We start from the raw sequence: 19002 nt of genomic DNA, 5'->3' as shown, positions 1-19002 counted from the left end.
TCTCTCTCTCTCTCTCTCTCTCTCTCCCCCTTTCTCTGTTTCTCTGTTTCTTTCTCTCTCATCTTCCCCCCTGATTCTCTTCACTTCAACCCCTCTCGATCTTCGGAGTGAGAAAAGGAGATGGTGAGCGGCAAAGTAAAGGGGATGGGGTGGTAGTAGTTTATGTAGGGTGGCAGTGGGTATAGTAGGTATCCTGCAAAGGCGTCTTGTTGGCCGCCTGGCTGATCAATACCCATCCAACCGACGACCCTCCGCCCGCGCCCTATGCCCACCGGGGCCGTGGACCGTGCCTACACCTCCGAGCAACCCCCTGACTCGCCACCACCGATTCCACCACCAAGATCCCTACACCACTACCACAGTACCATCAAAGCCCAACGTAGTAACGGCGCTAGCGGTGACACCCTTGCTATCCTACTCTGCTCCCTGCCGACACGCCGTTGACCCCTACGCAATTTACATCGCGGCCTCCATAAAATTAATTGAAATTTCCTCTCGCTGCTGTTACTTCTCTAGCTACACAACGAAGCCTAACTTTTTCTATTATTTTTTTTTTTCCTTTATCAAATCTATACATACATATTATACATACATGTGTATGTGTGTGTGTATTATGTTTTCTACGACAATTTCCAAATTTTGGCTCCGTCGGTATCCGTCGGATCATCTTTGTTTAACGACATTAATCCTTCAGTTTGCGCTACTGATTTCTTCTTTGCTCTTCTAGTTTTACAGTTGACCGTTGCCGATGCAAATATTGCCTTTTAATTTTCCATTGAATTTCAATACGAATATCGAAACAAATACATTGTTATTCTTTCTTCTTTTCTTCTTTCTTCCTTCTTTATTTTTCTTTCTTTCTTTCTTTTTTTTTTTTTTTTTTTTTTTACATAACTTTGAAATAGTCGAGATTTATCATCGATCCGAATATATATTGACCATAGATCATTACTTTATTATATCAGATATAAAAGATGTTCATATTTGAACTTCCAAGGAGAAGTCGAAAACGTGCTCGCGTTCCTTCGACGATTTAAGGCAAGATGTTCGCTGTCGGGTTGATGTTGGTGGGGTTGGAAGAGGTAGTGGGAGGATGAGAATGTGAGAGTATCTCTCTCTCTTTCTCTCCCCTTCTATCTCTCCCTCTCTCTTTCTCTCTCTCTCTTTCTCTCTCTCTCTCTCTCTTTCTCTCTGTGTGCGCCAAAAGGTAGAGCCAAGTTTTGTGGCAGGTGCCAGCGTAACGGTGGCACGCGCAGGCTCTTTCGCACCAACGCGACTACTCTACAAAGCTCATCCCCACCTCACCCTCTATCACTCTTTCTCTTTTTACTATCCCCACCATTCCTTCTATGTTCGCGGACTCTCTTCTCAACGCACTGGTCTCACCTTCCTCGTCCTTGTCTGTCGGCAGCTCCCTACTTCGATCTTCTCTCTTTTTCTCTTTCTTATCATTCTTTGTCCTTTCTCTCTTTCTCTTTCTCTCTTTCTCTTTTCGGCGGCTGCATCAGTCTCGATCTCAGATGGCCGAACTCTGAGACAGGTGCCGGGAACTATTATGACCACCTTACCCGTTCTCCACGCCCGAAAGCAACCCAGACGCGTGTGTGAAGGGAGAAAGAAAGAGATGGGAACAGACACACGCGCCACATTTTCGCGCTTCTTTCACTTTATTTCTATCCGTCGCGCGCGACCAAGAACAGGTGGCCACTGTCGAGACACTCGAATCGGTTGGATCCACTCCTGCACCCGCATCGTTACACTTAACAATTTTTTCTTACTTTGCATGGTTCCATTTCTTATGTATGTGTATATATATATATTCATACATACATACATACATATATATATATATATGTACGTATGTATATATGTATGTAGATATCTGTATATTTAAGGAGAAAAATGTATAAAAATGTTTGATGGGTTTGTTTAGTGGGAAAATCAGAGGAATCCCTTTTTCGTAATTGATTAGACATACGTTGATACATAGACGCACGCGCGTAAAGATAAGCAAAGAGAATAATGTCGAGAGAGTCGGTGAAATTTTGTGAGAGCGCGTGCGGCTGTTAAAACCGCCAAACCCACGTGTACACACGTGCGGCTCCCGCGTACAGGAGCGAGAAGAAAGTGTGCTCGCGGTTGCACCGGTTGTTGCACAGACTGCTCCACAAAACCACGGATCCCACCGCAGCCTCGGCTTGATCGAAAGTCGAATCGCCGACTCGTTCTCCTCTCGCCGACATACACCGGTCACCTCCTGAAAGATTAATCGTCCGATCTCTTATCGATCGGATGAGCCTCTAGAAGATTTTTATGATCTTTCGATATAACGAAATCGAATATAAATGCATAAGGGGTCATGTAACAAACCGTTCTTGGATAGTTTAATGCGTTAGTTGATTGACGTGAATAAACTCTAGGCTGATACACTCGAAAGAGAAAACACTCGTGGAGAGATATAGGTATATCGCATGCTCCCCCGCACGTACAAATCGTTTGATCATACATAAAATAGTATACTATGTATCATTGTGTATATCTGCATGTTCGTGACACGTGAAGAATGTACTATATATTACAGATATATACCAATATGCGTTTCGATCTTTTCGCAATGATTCAAATCGGACATGTTGAATGCAAACCCGAATGATTTAGAACGTTCGATGACCAGTGGAATTCAGTGGAATAACAGCTGCGTAAATGCATGTAGATATCGAGGATGAGAATGAGAAGGACGAGGAGGAAGAAGAGTTGGAGGTGGTCGTATTAGCGGGTGGATATCGGTTTGTTGGCATTATCCTGTAATACATTAATGACGTGTCAAGTCAGCGCATGACAACGCGGCCACCCTCTCGTGGCGCAGCGCAGCTGAGCTCCGTCGATGCTCTTGCCTCTCACTCGCGTCGATATATTTCTCTCTCTCTCTCTCTCTCTCTTTTACGCGCTTGCTCCATCCTATGCCTGCCTCCCACTCACCCTCGCTCACTCACTCGGTCTCTCTCTCTCTCTCTCTCTCTTTCTCTTCGAACTCTCTGCTACTGGCTCGAGCCTCTGTGAGGAGATCAATAGGGTTCCTACACCCCGTTCCTCCACCGACACGCTAGAGGAGGACAAAGGTACTCACCCTGATGTTCCACTCGCGTTCCTGTCTGTTTTCTATATACATATCTACGTATATATTTATGGACATGAGCGAGTCCGTATATAAGATACATAAAACCATAGACGACGTACATATACATATACATGTATGTCTTTAATGTATATTATAAATGTTCTTGATCAGTATATATATATATATATATATACACATACATACATATATTATGTAACATGTATGCAATATGTACCTTTACGTATCTTGATAGAACTCTCTCAAAGGAACGATAGCCAAGTGATATCGTCAAGAAGATTCGGGACTACGGTATAATCGGTACTGTTAATGTATAAGCCGCATCAAACGAAATCTATGTCATTTAAATGGCGTGCATAGATGTATCTAGTACTGCATACGTGCAACTCGATAGAACGTCTCACGTTTCGCTGCTTAAAGTGAAACGGCGAATGGTAAGTGCACATGTCTGCTGCTCTACGTATGTGTACACATGGAACTATAGACTTAGTCGGACTTTCGTAGACTCCGCGATACGATTGCGTGATACGCACGTGCTGCTTACTTTCTAGAGGCGATCCATCATCTCGTCTGTTGACGGCTACTCGGCACGGCTCTTTACTCACGCTAATTTTGCATATGATCTTTCGTGAATGTTAAACCGTCGCTTTTCCATCCTATAAGAAAGCAAGAAATGCCTTTCGATGAATCCTTCATCCGCAAACTTATTTTTACGAAAAGAATGATTATTCGGCGATCTTTAACATTTATCTCCGTGTATGCAGCAAGCTTTACCTGATATATTTATCACATTTGATCGCTCCCAATAAAATCGTATCTATAATAATATCCATTATCGATAGTAAATCGTTGCAACCGAAAATCGGTCGAGTCTGAGTTCGATCGAGAATCGATAAAACAAATACGATAATTCGGATTTCTTTAAGGAATGATTAATATTATTATTGCTGTTGTTCTACCAAGCAAATACTAACTCCGTGACAAGAGTTATATATAATGGAGGTTGATCGGCAACGAGAGAGGTCGCGCGTGTCCTCGATCAGACCCGTATACAAGGATAATCGCACGTGAAATACCCGTGTGAACGTGTTCTCAACATGGACAGGCTACACGTGTCTATTAGCGACCCCTTTCACACTTTAATTCAACGTACGAGGACACTTTTCACGATCGTACACTCGTTTTACTTCGAAGTAACAGTCTCAGATCCAAATAAGAAAAATTATTTCTTTGATTTTTCGATCAGATCAATCGTTCCGACGATGTCCAACTACGATTGGGAGTTTTGCGAGAGGTTCGTCATTTCTATTCCTTTTACCCCTTTTCACTTAAAGTATCTTACCCTTCCTCTCTCTCTCTCTCTCTCTCCCTCTTTCTCTCTTGCTACGATCATATACATACATACATAAATACGTATACATATATATTTAAAGTGTCACGAACTCGAAGGCGCAAGCGCACACCGTTACAGCCGCTTACAGCCGTTGTTGGCCAACAGGCTGTTCCGGGCTTTGCACCAACCGTGTTACCAAACCGCTTATGTATGTATATCCTATGTACTGTATGTTTTCTCGCACACACCCAGTCTTTTTCTGTACGAAAGGAAAAGAGAAAAAGAGATGGACGGGTCAGTGTGAACGTAAGTACACGCTCGCGCACATCTTTAACGCCATTCTCCGCCGCAGTGATAATCAGTGTGGCGGAACTCTGAACCGGTGCATCGGAGGAATCCGTTCGTACGTGACTCAAGAATTCCCAATCTTCTTTCTTTTCACCACCTCCCTGTCTTTCTATTTTCTCTGCTAGTCTGGCTTTTTATATTTCTTTCGCTCCTTCTTCCTTTCCTCCTTTCTTTCACTTTTTTCTTCCACTCAATCGCCTTCCATCGTATCACCGGTCGCCCTCGACGACTTTACGTCTATACTTTTTATGGCCGGTAAGCCAGGGATCCGGTTTACCGAAGGTCGTTAATGAGATGAACGTTAGTTTCTGATCTGGAAAAGAGAGACTGGTAGTCGATGAAGTTTCGTCTTTTCGTAAATTATTGTAGATCTAGCCTCGAGGTAATACCCTCGTCCTTTAACGTACCTATCTTTCATCGTCCCGATTTAATAATTAACCTTAGATTAATCTAACGAATAAAGGTATTAATGTTGGATTTTAACGTCGAAATTTTAACCAACAATTCCGAAACAACACATTTCGTTGACTACTGATCTAATAACGAGGGTAATGAAATTATGTAATTATTCTACACTCGCGTTATTACAGGAGTAGAGTATTCGCCCTTTCCTAGCTAGCGAGTATGCTCGCAAATACGTTGAAACGGTGAATATCGCTCGATGATTCTTCATTTATCGCCGTTGGGAGAACCAATGACGATGCTGTTCATTAAAAATATCGATCGCATCGATTGTTAGTAAGCGTTGCGTCTTTTATTAATTACATTATTACATGGATATCATATACATGGATATTATATATATATATATAGTATAAGCATTTTGATTATTCAAAAACGTACACCGAACATCGTCCCACTTTTAATCAATCTATGCGAACGTCATTGGGATTATTGGCCTGGTTGTTTGATCCATGGCATCGTGGTCAGTTTTTACAGCACTGCAAATCGTGATTGGCGCGAGCCGTTCGAAACGTGGCCCCCACCGGCAGTATGTTTTTCATTATCGCCGATCGATAAGCAACGGAGATCGTGATGAATTATTCATCGGGCCGTATTAATTTGAACGCGTCACGGTCATCGACGAAGGTGTTCATCGTCGAATTAACTTGCCGGTGGACCGATCGGCCCGACTCGAGGAAGTCGATCCTTGATAAACTATACTTCCTTCCGTCTCGTCTCACGTGGGCACGTTCTCTGTTTGGTCCCTCGATTTAATTCGATTACATTTATGTCATGACACTGTCGAATCTCGACGAACGAACGAGCTCGACCGCATAATGCTTTTATTTGTTGAGAGAGTACACGGACGCTCGCGATCACCTCCCCATATTCTTCCTTTTCTATCCGAACTTACGTCACTTCCGGTTTTAGTAACTCCTCGTCATTTTAATCGATCAACGATCTTATTTACCGAAGTTCGTGTTCCCAAGGATTTTTGGTCTAACGATACAATCGGTGGCTTTTCATCGACTAGCTAAAAGAATGCTCATTAACGAAGTTGTCGAATAAGAAGCGATGTGTGAATTTAACGATCGTTCCTCGTTGAAGCGATGCTAACGACGACGGGAAGTGTGAAGTATTTATGCATGTGTGTATACGTGCGTGTGTGTGGCTGTGTAGAGATGTATGTCCGTCTATATGCGCAGGTTTGTGTGTTTTCATCGAAAACACATCTGAAAACACGTGTCCTTCGTATACTTATTCAGTATATCCGTAGTTATCATCGTGAGAATATTTGGCATGGCTATGTACGTGGATGGCCAAGAAGAACAAAAACGATGAAAATAAAGTTAAAGTTAATAAGTTAATACAAAAAAAAAAAAAAAATAAAAGATGTACGTATAAATGTAAAATAGGTAATGCAACTTTAATTTGTTACGTCGGACAATGGTCCTAATTTTCGAATAAGTAATACCAATGTGAAATAATGCCAGTTCACCCTGTATATATGCAAGGACGCACACACATGCGTATATATATTTTTTCGTCTACCTCATAGCGCGTGCATTGTCCGTGCAGTGTCATATTGGCGCCTGCGTAGAAGGGTCAATATTATTTTCGGCTGTCCATCGGACCTGCACGTGAAACAATTACGATCGATAAATCGGAAAACCGGGGACGTGAACTAGCTGCCGGCGACGTATTATCTTTTTTTTTTTTTTTTACATTTCTTTTTTTTTTTACTTTTTTCTTTTTTTTTTATTATTCCTTTTTTTTTTGTTTTTCGAAAGACCGATAGCGAAATTTATTTTCCATCGGGCGCTCGTGCTTTCCTTTTTTTTTCTCTTTTTCCTTCATTTTTTTTCTCTCACTTGCATGCTTTTATTTATTTGCATGGAGGAGAATTCGTTGACAGACTTTTGCAGTACACTCTCGCAACTCTGGTAACGTTGTGATTTTTCGACCAAAAGATTGATACGGACTTTAGGATATCGTTATTATTTCTTGTTTTGAGAAATTCGTGAGCGAGCATATATGCCGATTATTCGGTGTTAACGAGGAACACGTGTTTATTGCTAAAATTAGTATAACGCTGAGGCGCCTGCAGTGTCAAAAAAGGAACTAAAGTAAGATAAAATGAAAGGAAGTGGAGGATGATGCTTTAGAGCTGTCAAAGATAGCAACAAATTTTAATTTTCGATATAGTTTATGGTAGGCCTATATAATGAATCAGGAATGCTATTTAAGATGGTTTAATACGTAGAGAAGACAGAGAGAAGAGGAAGTGCTGCGTTGAAAGGTTCAAATACGTAAGGAGGAGAAGGAGGAGAAGGAAGGGTTCCTTCACGAGGAACGTGTGGCCTTGCGCTATAAACGAGTCTCGGGATTGAAAAGAGTAGGAAAAGAGAAAAAGCGAGCAATGAGGGCCGATGATGATGATGATGAGGAGGAGGAGGAGGAGGATGAGGAGGAGGAGGAAGAGGAGGAGTAGGTGGAGGAGAGGGTAAAGCTTTATGGCGTATATCTAATAATAACGCAAATACGATCATGCTTCCAGCATGGCCATTGAGCCGATTGCTCTTTCTGCCTATTAATCCATGTCGCGAGGCTCCATTTCAGGATGGCCGTAAATACAGGTGCGTCTTATGCCTCAAGCTGCTAGGCTGGTATCGTCGATCGAAGGATTGTTGGACCTTCGAGCACCTATCTACTCGCTAGGATCTTCATATTATAAATATATATGTGTGTATGTGTGTGTGTATGTATATTGGAATTTGCAAGACTTATACGAATGTCAGTATTCTTAAATTTGATATATCAACGAAATTGTCAACCGTGGCATATATAACAAAGAGGAAACCAAACCAAGTTTAGTCGAGTCGACTCGGCATATTATAGTCAGTCTACAGTAAGAAAAATAATGAACTAGCCAGGTCACTATGGCGACATTATCCCGTTAGGCCTGAAAGTATATTTCCTACTTGTTGCGGCAATGACTGGGCTATGATATATCCATGACGAGGAACCTCTTTATCCGTTTCTACTCTTATCCCTATTCTTTTTCTTCCTTATTCGTCTCTAAGTACACATCTAACTCCAACACATCTAAATCTCCACCTTTCAAAGATTCGCGAATCATCGTCATCATCGTCGTCGTCGTCGTCGTCGTCGTTGTCGTCGTTGTCGTCGTTGTCGTTGTCGTTGTCATTGTCGTCGTCGTCATCGTCATCGTCGTTTCCCAATCCGCCATTTCTTCTCTTTTCAAGCGCGCTCTCCTTTCGGATAGCCGAGCGTGCCGAAGCTTTTTTCCTCAAGTTTTACGGTGTTTATACCCAGCCTTCTGTTATTCTGGGACGCGAACGTCTTAACGGAAGGTGACGGCCGGAATTGCTTTTTTCTTTTTCCTCGTAAACGCGCGCGCGCAAGCGACGTATTTTACTGAAGTGTTATATGCGTGTGTCCGTGCGCGCGCGTCTCTACATTATAGAATTTATACGTTGTAACCGAAAATACTCTTCTTCATTTAACACTCTTAAAGAAGAAAAGAGAGAAAAAATTCATCATTAGAGATCTCTGTATCGAAAACAACTAAATATGTACACAAGGATTATGGTTAAGGATTCCTCGGAAACATAGAAAATTCTAAACGCGATCTTCCGTTCTTAACTTCCTCGAAAGGCATCGTTCAGTCATCTTTACGCTCTCTTTGAAAAATCCCTTAAATAGCCTGACCGCTGGAAAAAGGGGAAGAGAAGAAGTAACATCTCTTCGGCAAGGCTCACTCTCGTTGCTTGGAAATGTATTCCTGTTTTCACCACAAGGCACCCTTAAATAGGAAGACATTTCCAACAGTGGGTGGAGTGTATTTTCAGAGAGGACTTGTATCCCTGTTCGAAGGGTACCCTAAATTATCCGGCTTTAACACTCGGATTCCCAAATTAGCAGGGCTTCCTTGCACAACGCGAGAAAAAAGGGGAAGAAACGGAAGAAAAGAGAAACAGAGAGAGAGAGAGAGAGAGAGAGAGAAACGAAGATCCTTCTTCAAGTCTTTAGACATTTTCCTACCTGCATCTCTTGTTCGTACTAGCACGGTGACAAACAATAACATTGACGAACTTTCGACCATAAGGCTGACGAAATGTCTTTTCAGTTATTCGCAATGCCGATAACAAATCTTTTAACGTTTCTAATCCTCTTTAGACCGTTTTAAGCCTCCAAAAGTCCGTTCGAAGACTTCTTTCGTACGGAATAAATTATGACGTTCTGTTTCTACTTTGACGCTTACAAACAACATTGATAAGAGAAACGATAATATATATTTATGATTGTTACGTCATTATTGCAATAACTACTTTACCGACGTAGTCGGAGAAAATGGAATCGCCATTGTTGATTCGTTTACTCGCGACATCTTTGCGGAAGCGCGAAGAAAGTGCGTGTATTTGAAGTCGCGAAACTCATTAGAAGTAAACGACAATAAATGCGGATAGAAAAGATAATAGAAAAGAGGATGAACGAACGAGAATGGGTGAAAGCTAAATCGTTATTTGTCGTATGTCCTATTTATCATAAATTTATAAACGTGCGAAGTCTCATTTACCAACAAATAGATCTTTGTTATTCCTGAGAAAGAGAGAGAGAGAGAGAGAGAGAGAGAGAGAGAGAGAGAGAGAGAGAGAGAGAAGAAAGTGTATGCATTCTTTAGTTAGACTGGATTATTCTTTTATAAGTTTCTTGTCTTAGCTTTGTTTCTTTGCTTGTTCTCACTCGTAACGTCGACAGCTGTGTGTTTTTACCGGCAACTCGGACGCGCGCGAGAGCGTGCGCGCGTGCCTTCCTCTACGCGCCAAACAATAAAGAAGAAGAAAGACGCTTGGGAGGCTTATAGCATGGCATAATGGACGGGCGACCGAATACTATCCAACTCTACTCTACCACTTTATCCGTTCGTTCGTGGCACGCTCTCCGGACTATCCGCACATCTGGTCAACGCTCTCTCCTCGGCTATTCGTAGTCGCCCACAGTCACTACTCGTTGCTACTACTACCTACCGAGTGATCCACCCCTCTAGCGATGGCTATGAACCACTCTCGATAACGAAGAAATTCTTTTTCTTCTTTTTCTCTTTTTCTTTTCAATTCTCTTTCCTCAACACGATCAATAATTCGTTTATCTACGTAATAACGAATAACGTTTCCTTAAATCGTCGTTTATACGTTGAAAACAAACGAAACGATGATACCGAAAGAGATTAGAATGTAAAATTGACGATAAACCGCAGGTTTCTCGAACGATAGGTTCGTTCGTACGCGTCACTAAATGACAATGTAGTTGGGCACGCTTGAAAATCGAATATGGATGCCTGCCTATTCTGGCTGCAGGGCGAATCAATAGTACTTCACGCACCGAGCATCATCGCTCTCTGAAATAATACACAAATCAATGCTACACTTACGTCATACCGAAGCGATCATTATTTCTCACGAATACGTGAATTCTAATAAATATATGTGTATCTAGTAAAAACGATCGGTAGTCCGTTAAATTTATTTAATACGGACATGCTTCATTATTGATATTAGATATATATATATATATATATATATATATGTGTATATTTTTTTTTTTATTAACAAATGCGTATGGAATCCGCAAAAAGATTTATTACGAATATAACTTTCTAATCGAAGTCTCGCGTATACGCTAGTGCGTCTCGGATGCATCTCCCTTCACCTCCCTATTGTCAGAGTATCGTCAAAAGAACAGAGAGCAGCGTCGTATCGTCGGCGTCGTCGGCGGCCCTTGTTGTCGTCTAGGCTCCTTCGACACCGACGTCGTCGTCTACGTTCAAGATATCGAACGTCACTCCACTCTCTGCGCGGCCATTTCGAAGAAATATGGGGCAAGGCCGGCACCTTGGTCCAAGAAGGGCGCATGTCTACTCGGCAAACTCTATTACTCCGGCTATACATAGTTAACCCATGACTGTGCACCTATCCCATATATGTATGTATGTATGTATGCATGCACCACAAAGTCTAAGTACCTATCTATTTCTACGTTAAGAGAGTAGTCTATCTTCGACGACAATGAAAGAAAGGAAGAAAGGAAAAGAAAGAAAAACGAGGAAAGGACATGGAGACGTATATACGTTCAAATCAATTCTTTTTCATTCTTACTTTGTTTAAGAAAATTCTTGAGAGTAGTATTCTGTCCAAGTTGACGCACGTTCGTTCCAAATAAAAAGAGAGAGAGAGAGAGAGAGAGAGAGAGAGAGAGAGAGAAAGAGAATGTGAAAAGGAAGGGAAAGCCCGCGTAAAAGTTTAAAACGTGTCGGGCCCGCGAAAAGAAAGCGCGCAGCTTATTGGCCGGATCATGAAAATGGCGTGTATTTAAATTTTCACTAGAGCAAAACGAGAATGGGGAAAATAAATATAAAGAGGAATAGGAGCAGATCGGTAAATAGAGAGAGAGAGAGAGAGAGAAAAAGAGAGACAAAAAAAGAGAGAAAAAAATCGAGGGAGGGCGCGAAGAAGACGAGCTTACACCTACGCGCGTAATACATCGCGATCACAAGACGGTATCGAATATTAAAGCAATAAAGGGCGGTTAAGAAGAGGTGGTGGTGGATATATTGTCGAAGGAGGTAGAGGAGGAGGTGATGGAGAAGGAGGTGGAAGGGGTGGTGGTGGTGGTGGTGGTGGTGGTAGAGGAGGTGGAGGAGAAGGAGAAGGAGCGTTACAGATGGTCGAGGACACTTGGCAACGTCGCTGACGCGCGGGGACGAAGCCAGTTCGGGCCTTGATCATGGTGGCGCTTCATGCGAAGGGGGAAGGAAGCTGCATCGGCAGCGCCTCCATATAGTCATCTCTTTCTTTCTTTCTTTCTTCCTTTCTTTCTTTCTTTCTTTCTTTCTTTCTTTCTTTCTTTCTTTCTTTCTTTCTTTCTTTCTTTCTGTTTCTCTCGTTTCTCTCTATCTCTCTGTCTCTTTCTCTCTCTCACTGTCGAACACGAACTCTTCCACGTAGGGAGGAAGAGCAGGAAGGTAGGGGCAAGGATGCCCGAGCCAAGCAAAAGAGAGATAGAGACTTGGTGATCGAAGGGGCATGAGGAGAGGCGCAGCAACACGAGTACTGAGAGAGTACTACGAGCAGCTCGACTCGTACGCTCGTGATCTCTCTAGCGGGTGTCCCGGATTGATCGACGCCGTTCCGCCTACCGGGTGGTCCTTTTCTTCACCTCGGAGATCACTCGATCCGAGATACGTCAAAATTCTACGTTAACTCGTAATTACCTCAAAAAGCTATCATGGCGCTTATTGCACCATGACGATCTCAATAATTTGCGAATATGAATTCCAAAATGATTTTACATGCATAGTCGAGAACAACTCGAGAGAGGATCGTTATTAAAAAGAAGTTATCCTTCGATCAAAGTATAATTTCAATTCTCTTGCTCGGTAATAACAAAAAAAAAAAAAAAGAAAGAAAAGAAAAGAAAAAAGAAAGAAAAACAAGAATAAAATTCTCTCGAGCGTTCGAAAATCCGTGCGCGTTGAAGGTGCTGCTACCTAGGGAGAGACGCGGAAAGCGTGACGTTACGCTTATTTCCCGTGGCGGGAAAATGCTAGTTGAAATACCGGAAGAAGAAAGAGAACTGTCTGCCCTGTTATGATCTTCGCGCTTGAATCGTACAAAAAGTGGTCGTTGAGACGTTGACTGTTTGCAATGGTCTACCTTGCAACGATGCTAAAAAAAGTAATTGGTTAATAACATCCAAGCGTTCCTGTCAAGCACGAGAGATTATTACTGGTCTCCATCTATATAAATCGCGCGAGCGAGCGCGGGCATTTTCGAAAAAGTCATATCACGATATACCGGAATAAATCGTTTCTTTCGTTCCGTATACACGCAGTTTTCTACATCTCGAAGACACGTCCTTCGTATTTAAGAGAACTCTCGTCTTATTTATTTAATTACATATCCATTTACGCATTACACGGGCATACTCCTCGATCACCTTTCGACGAGGTCAAGAGTACGTGCTCAAGCGCGAACGAACTCGTCGAATCGGTAAAAGAAAAGAATAAGAAAAAGAAAAAGAAAAAGAAGAAGAAGAAGAAGAAAAAGAAGGAGAAGAAGAAGAAGAGGAAGAAATCTCAGGGGATCCTGAGGACGCCTCGTGTCTCGCGTTCCGTGTAAAAGCTTTTTACTCGGAGGTTACAAGGAGCTGGGCTGGTAGGGCGATCGCGGCTGTCCTTTCGGTTGAGAAAAACGGTTTCTTGGACAAAGGAAATCCCAAGCATCCTTTCTCTCTTTCTCTCTCCTTAGCCCCAGTATTCTCATCGAACCATTCGGTGAGTTTACGTGTCTCTATACTCGACGTGTGTGCGTGAGAGCAATAAAAATTTGGCCCTCGTTTGGCCTAAGGCAGAAGTGCGCAATCGAACGTTTAGGTACGGGCTAACGCAGGTAACGGCTTTAAGGAAGCTTCTTTAATTTCTCGTCCTTGCGAGCCACCCTGTGTGCATTGTGCACGATCAAACTATGTTAGGTTCCTAAGGAGGAGGCTAGGTAGAGCAGCGAGAGACGAGTGTGAGAGAGGAAGAGTGAGAAGAAAAAGAGAGAGAGAGAGAGAGAGAGAGAGAGAAGGGTAAAGGAGTGGTGCGCGCGCGCGCAAGGGAAGGCTTGCGTAGGGGTGGATCGCGGAGGTGGCAACGGTGGGGAGAAAAAGGGGAATCCAACGAGAGGGGAAGAGGTTAAAGGAGAGGGGATCAGGCGCGACGTCGATGAGAAGGTCACGCAACGTAGTCGCCACAGTATTTAAATAATGTATTATTTCTATCTGGGCGCCTCCGTGAGTATCCTACGGCGCATAGTCGAGGTGGGGAACGTGCCAGAGTCGATGGAGGAGAAGAAGAGAGCGTCTCTGAGATCCGCGGACTCGAATTCCACTGTGTGCTCTCCTCGCTCCCTCCTTGCTCCTTCTCTGGTGCCAAGGGGAAACGAAAGAAAGTGAGAGATATAAAACGATCGGAGAGAATCCAACGAAGAAAGAACACTCCTCTGGCTTATGGAAATAACTGGCTCGTTCTTGTTCCACGAATATTTTTAAGGATAACGTTTGAAATCCCAAAAAAACATTTTACTATTGATAGCTCTGATGGGAAAAACTCATATTGTAACAAGAAACGATCTTAGATACGATGCTATTTTCGTGTTAGGAATTTACATGCGTACCTAGCTACGCATAGATAATGAGTAGTATTATGTTTCTCCTAGAAATTCATCCCTACTAGCAACGGTAGCAACAACAACGATAACGATAACAACAACAACAACAACAGCATCGATGACGACGACAGTGGCGTCGACACGATCGTGAGTCAGACATCAGTGATACACGTCTAAGGCAATCCATAGGGATTCTTTCTCCGTGACTCGCCGCTGTCGTTGTCGTCTTGGAGGCCTCGAGCGGGGGCAGTCCTCATCGTAGAAGCCGCTTAGAAATCAGTGTGCGATGCAGAAACGCGCGATTTGTAGGCAGACGGGCGCATAAGCGATCGCATAAGTGCTACTCGCGTACATGCATGCATACATACATACATACATACATACATACATACATACATACATGCGTACGTACGTACATGCATACATGCGTACCTACTTAAATACATACATACATGCATGCATGCATGCATACATTGCTCGCTTGCATGCATACATACATTGCTCGCTCGCATGCACGTGAGAACACTGATCTTCCTGCCTTCTTCTTCGTTTCGTTGCGTTGTGTTGCCTTTTCTTGGTTGGTAGCCTCGCCACGGCTACCATCACGTCGCTGGTGGTCAACGAAGCTTCGCGATACGCAATACAACACGCTCTGGTCCTCGAACCTTCCATGATGCGAAAGGGGAAAGCGAGTCCAAGTGTTTCTAACTTCTTTCGGTTTGCTCGTTTGCTTTCGCAAATAGTCTTAAGAAAGGGAAGAATCCTTTTTATCGGTTTGATCTAGTGAAATTAGTTTATCCAAACAGGATGATTTCGTAACGCATGTAACTATTAAGTAGTTGGAAACTTGTAAAACGTAATTACTAATCGATAGAAGGAAATAACGAAAAGACGGTCGCGATAAGAGAGAGAGAAAGTAAACGCTCTAGATGTCCGAGGAGAGTGAAAGATACCGTCTGTGAGAGTTGGAGTTCTCCTTCGTGAGAGAGCCTAACCGAGCTAAACGTTCTCAAGGAAACAAAGTGGGAGCTCGTATTTCGCGGCTCACTACCTTATATTTTTCTCCCCGCGTGGATCCACTTGTCAGGCGTCCCCCCGAATCGAATCGTTCTTTATCCTTTCACTATGACGCATTGTCTCGCTATACTTAGGATGAAAGTTTAAGGAAAGGCGGTATTGAGTCGACTGTACATTCTAATGTAATAACTTCCGGTATTTCGATCACCCGCAGTGTTCCATCAACGACAACAAGTACCTTGGCTTAGAAACGACACTACACACAGTGCTGATACGTAGAGCCAAGACTACGTCGCGCAGTTATCTAAACGTTATCTAGATAATCGATTTCGCCATCTGCAAACACTAGTGTTAACATTGATTGCGGAGGGTGATCAATACCCCGAGTAGAGAGGTACGGCTATCACTCGTGCCATAAGGGTTCTATTTTCCCTTGTGGAGGCGCAGAAAGAGAGAGAAAGAGAGAGCGAGAGAGAGAGAGAGAGGAGAGAGAAAGAGAGAGAGAGAGAGAGATATGGAGAAACAAGGGTGTTGAGGGGTAGGGAAGAGGGGGTGGGAGAAGGGAGAGGAGCGCACGCCACGCCATGCCGTGCCACGCGACACGTGAACCTCCGCTAACAGTGGACAATGAAATTACTTCGGCGTGTATCGCATGGTATTGATCCGTTTTCTCTCTCTCTCTCTCTCTCTCTCTCTCTCTCTCTTACTCTCTCCATCTATCTATCTATCTGTCTATCCATCTATCTATCTATCTATCTGTCTATCTATCTATCTATCCATCTATCTATCTATCTATCTATCTATCTATATATCTATCCTTCTTGCTCACTCACTCACTTTCTGCATCTCTCGCCTTCCCCATCTCTACTTTCTCTATCTTCGTCCGGGTTTTGAAGCTTCGATAGAACATTTTCTTGTTATACATCCCTCTTTTCCCTTCCTCATCCCCCATCCTCCATATATCTCGACGTGCTGAAGCTTGGATTAGCTTTGACAGAGCAGACTCGAGAGGTCAAACGTAATGGAAATAAGAGTACACGCGTATTGTCCTGATACTCATATCACGGAGGTACTTAAATTCTGTCTATGATAAGTAAAAGAAAAATAGAATGAGAGTTGTGAAACACCTACGCCTCAACATTGCAACGTTCTGAGTTATGAGACAGCCTAGTTTATTAGCTTCGGGGAGGCGCTGCATTCTCTCCCGCTCGAACTGTGACCGAGCGCGCGCGAGCGTGCGCGAGCACTCGCTCGCTCGCTCGCTCGCTCGCGTCGTAATACAACTATCCCCCTCTCCCACCCCACCCCACCCCCTGTTCAACCAATAGGAGACACTTCACGCTGATTTCGTGCTTGACTCGGTCGGTAAAGACGGTTCCCCGATCATTTAGAGCGTGGACAGGGAACGGACGCGCGCGCGCGCTAGCTCGTTGGCTCGCTCGCTCGCTCGTTCGCTCGCTCGCTCGCTCGCGAACGTGGCGCTAAAGCTAAATCTCCTCGTGGTGGTTAGTAGTGTAGTAAGAGAGAAAGAGAGAAAAGAGGCGTTCGCCGGCTTTATATTTGCGTGTGGCGTTTAAATAAAGTAGACTCGATTTATGTCACATCCGCTATCGGCCGGACTCATCGATCACGCGCGTTACACCGCGGCCGACGTTTATGTGACTCCACGGATTGGATTTATCGTACAAACGAATTCCAATCTACCTTTGGAATTGGTCGGCGGAGTGACTTTTGAAAGCCAGATACGCTCTCGAGATAGATAAATTCTCGTCTCGAAATCGCTAGGTTCGCCCGGTGACACTGTATACATTCAAAACCGACGTCTTGTCCTTCTATACGTTCTCTCTGATAATACCTTGTACACGATTCCATTATCGTGTCCCTTATCGAATCGGCAAGTTATCATCAGAGTAAATTAATTACTCATACTCTGGGGAATCCCTTGAAATAGGGCCTAGCCTCTCGATCAACACGCTATCGTGTTTCCTCTTCGTATTCGCACAGTTATTTAGCAGATTATATTACCCAATTATAAAAATTTATAAATGGAACTTGTTGTCTAAAATATAAGTACACATAAGTATTTCTAATTGGTTGGACACTTTTGAAATTGTAACGTCAAATATTTAAGCGCCTCTTCAATTCTTCTTAAAGTTCATTAGCGATTTCGAAAAGGAAGGAGGCTTACCGAGATAATGTCGAAATTTAACGAGGACGCGTATAATGTAAGTGTCTCTCTCTCTCTTTCTCTCTCTGTCTCTCTATCTATCTCTATCTGTCTCTCTCACTCTTTTACGCCGTGTCGTAATTTGTCGCGGGCGCACAAATTACAAGTTGCGAGTGCAACGAGTAAGAGACACACATATATATATATATATACATATATACATACACATCGTATGCATGTATGTACGTACTTATATATATTTATTTAAAATGTATGAGCTAGAGGACGACGGCAGCATGCGCGCGCGCAACATACATCTCATAGATACAGCACAGAGGAGGAGAGTAGATCTCAGAAATCCGTGTCGACTCTGAGAAAGAAAGAAAGAGAGAGAGAGAGAGAGAAAGAGAGAAAGAGAGAGAAAAGAATAAGAATAATAATAATAAAAAGAAGAAGAAGAAGCCGACGCCATAGCGGCACCTCGACCCAATACGACTTACGCGTATACCTTTGAGAAATAATTAGAAACCGATATGTACCACTACTGTGACGACTGTCACTGACTCTGCGTAACACACTTTATATTCAGCATTCTCGAGACGATTGAGGAGGAAGAGGAGGAAGAAGAGGGATGGACGATGAGGGAAGGAGGAGGAAAAGAAGGTGCGGGAGGAGGAGGAGGACGAGTGTCTGTCTGTCTGACTTACTCTTTCTCGTAACGTTCCGTTATTCGGCGCGTTGACTTTCGCACCCGGACCTCGCCTTCTTTTCCTTCGATGAACGTTTTAACGACTCGTTGCATTTCGAGTAAGGTAAAATAAGGCAGATATAACCTCGATCGATATCTCACCTCGATATATCCTTCGGTAGTTAGTAAGTTGATTCACCTAGTACCTACATCGGCAGACGCTTATAATAAGTTATGTGACCTATCGCATATACATGTGTCACGATACCATAGACTTCGAAATGAAGTGGCACGTTGTTGTTGTCCAAAGATATCGAGAGAACACGGAAAGAGAGAGAAAGAAACAGAAAGATATATATATATATATATATATACGTCGTATCTTCTTGGCAAGGAAGATTTTTCGGAGGTCGAAACGAAGTCTCGAAAGAAAGGAGCCGTGGAAAGAGAGAAAGAGGAACGAGATAAAGAGAGAGACGATCGAAGGTTTCCGCTTCGATGCGGCAGGTGGTAGACTCGGCTTGGTTGTGTCGGGATCGGGACTCGGTAGGACTCGAGCGATTATCGAGAGCCGTACGGCCACGCCACTGAAAACGAGGAACAAGACCAAAAACTGTGAGTTCTCCGGGCAGACAG

The 19002-nt window shown here is 43.3% G+C and overlaps 1 protein-coding gene across 1 annotated transcript in view; it reads right to left on the bottom strand.

Moving 5' to 3' along the window:
- LOC122634733 (chorion peroxidase) overlaps positions 1-16740 on the bottom strand; it is a 60117-nt gene extending 43377 nt beyond the window's left edge. The window contains exon 1 of the mRNA XM_043823963.1: positions 16345-16740. Coding sequence (XP_043679898.1) covers positions 16345-16463 — 119 coding nt within the window. The 5' untranslated portion in view covers positions 16464-16740. The remainder of the gene's footprint in view (positions 1-16344) is intronic.
- Between the last annotated feature and the right edge of the window lie 2262 nt (positions 16741-19002).

Source organism: Vespula pensylvanica, chromosome 15 (genome assembly GCF_014466175.1).
Source record: "Vespula pensylvanica isolate Volc-1 chromosome 15, ASM1446617v1, whole genome shotgun sequence".
Lineage (NCBI taxonomy): Eukaryota > Metazoa > Arthropoda > Insecta > Hymenoptera > Vespidae > Vespula > Vespula pensylvanica.
The sequence above is the reverse complement of the archived record's forward strand: the minus strand, read 5'-3'. Positions and strand labels throughout refer to the sequence as shown.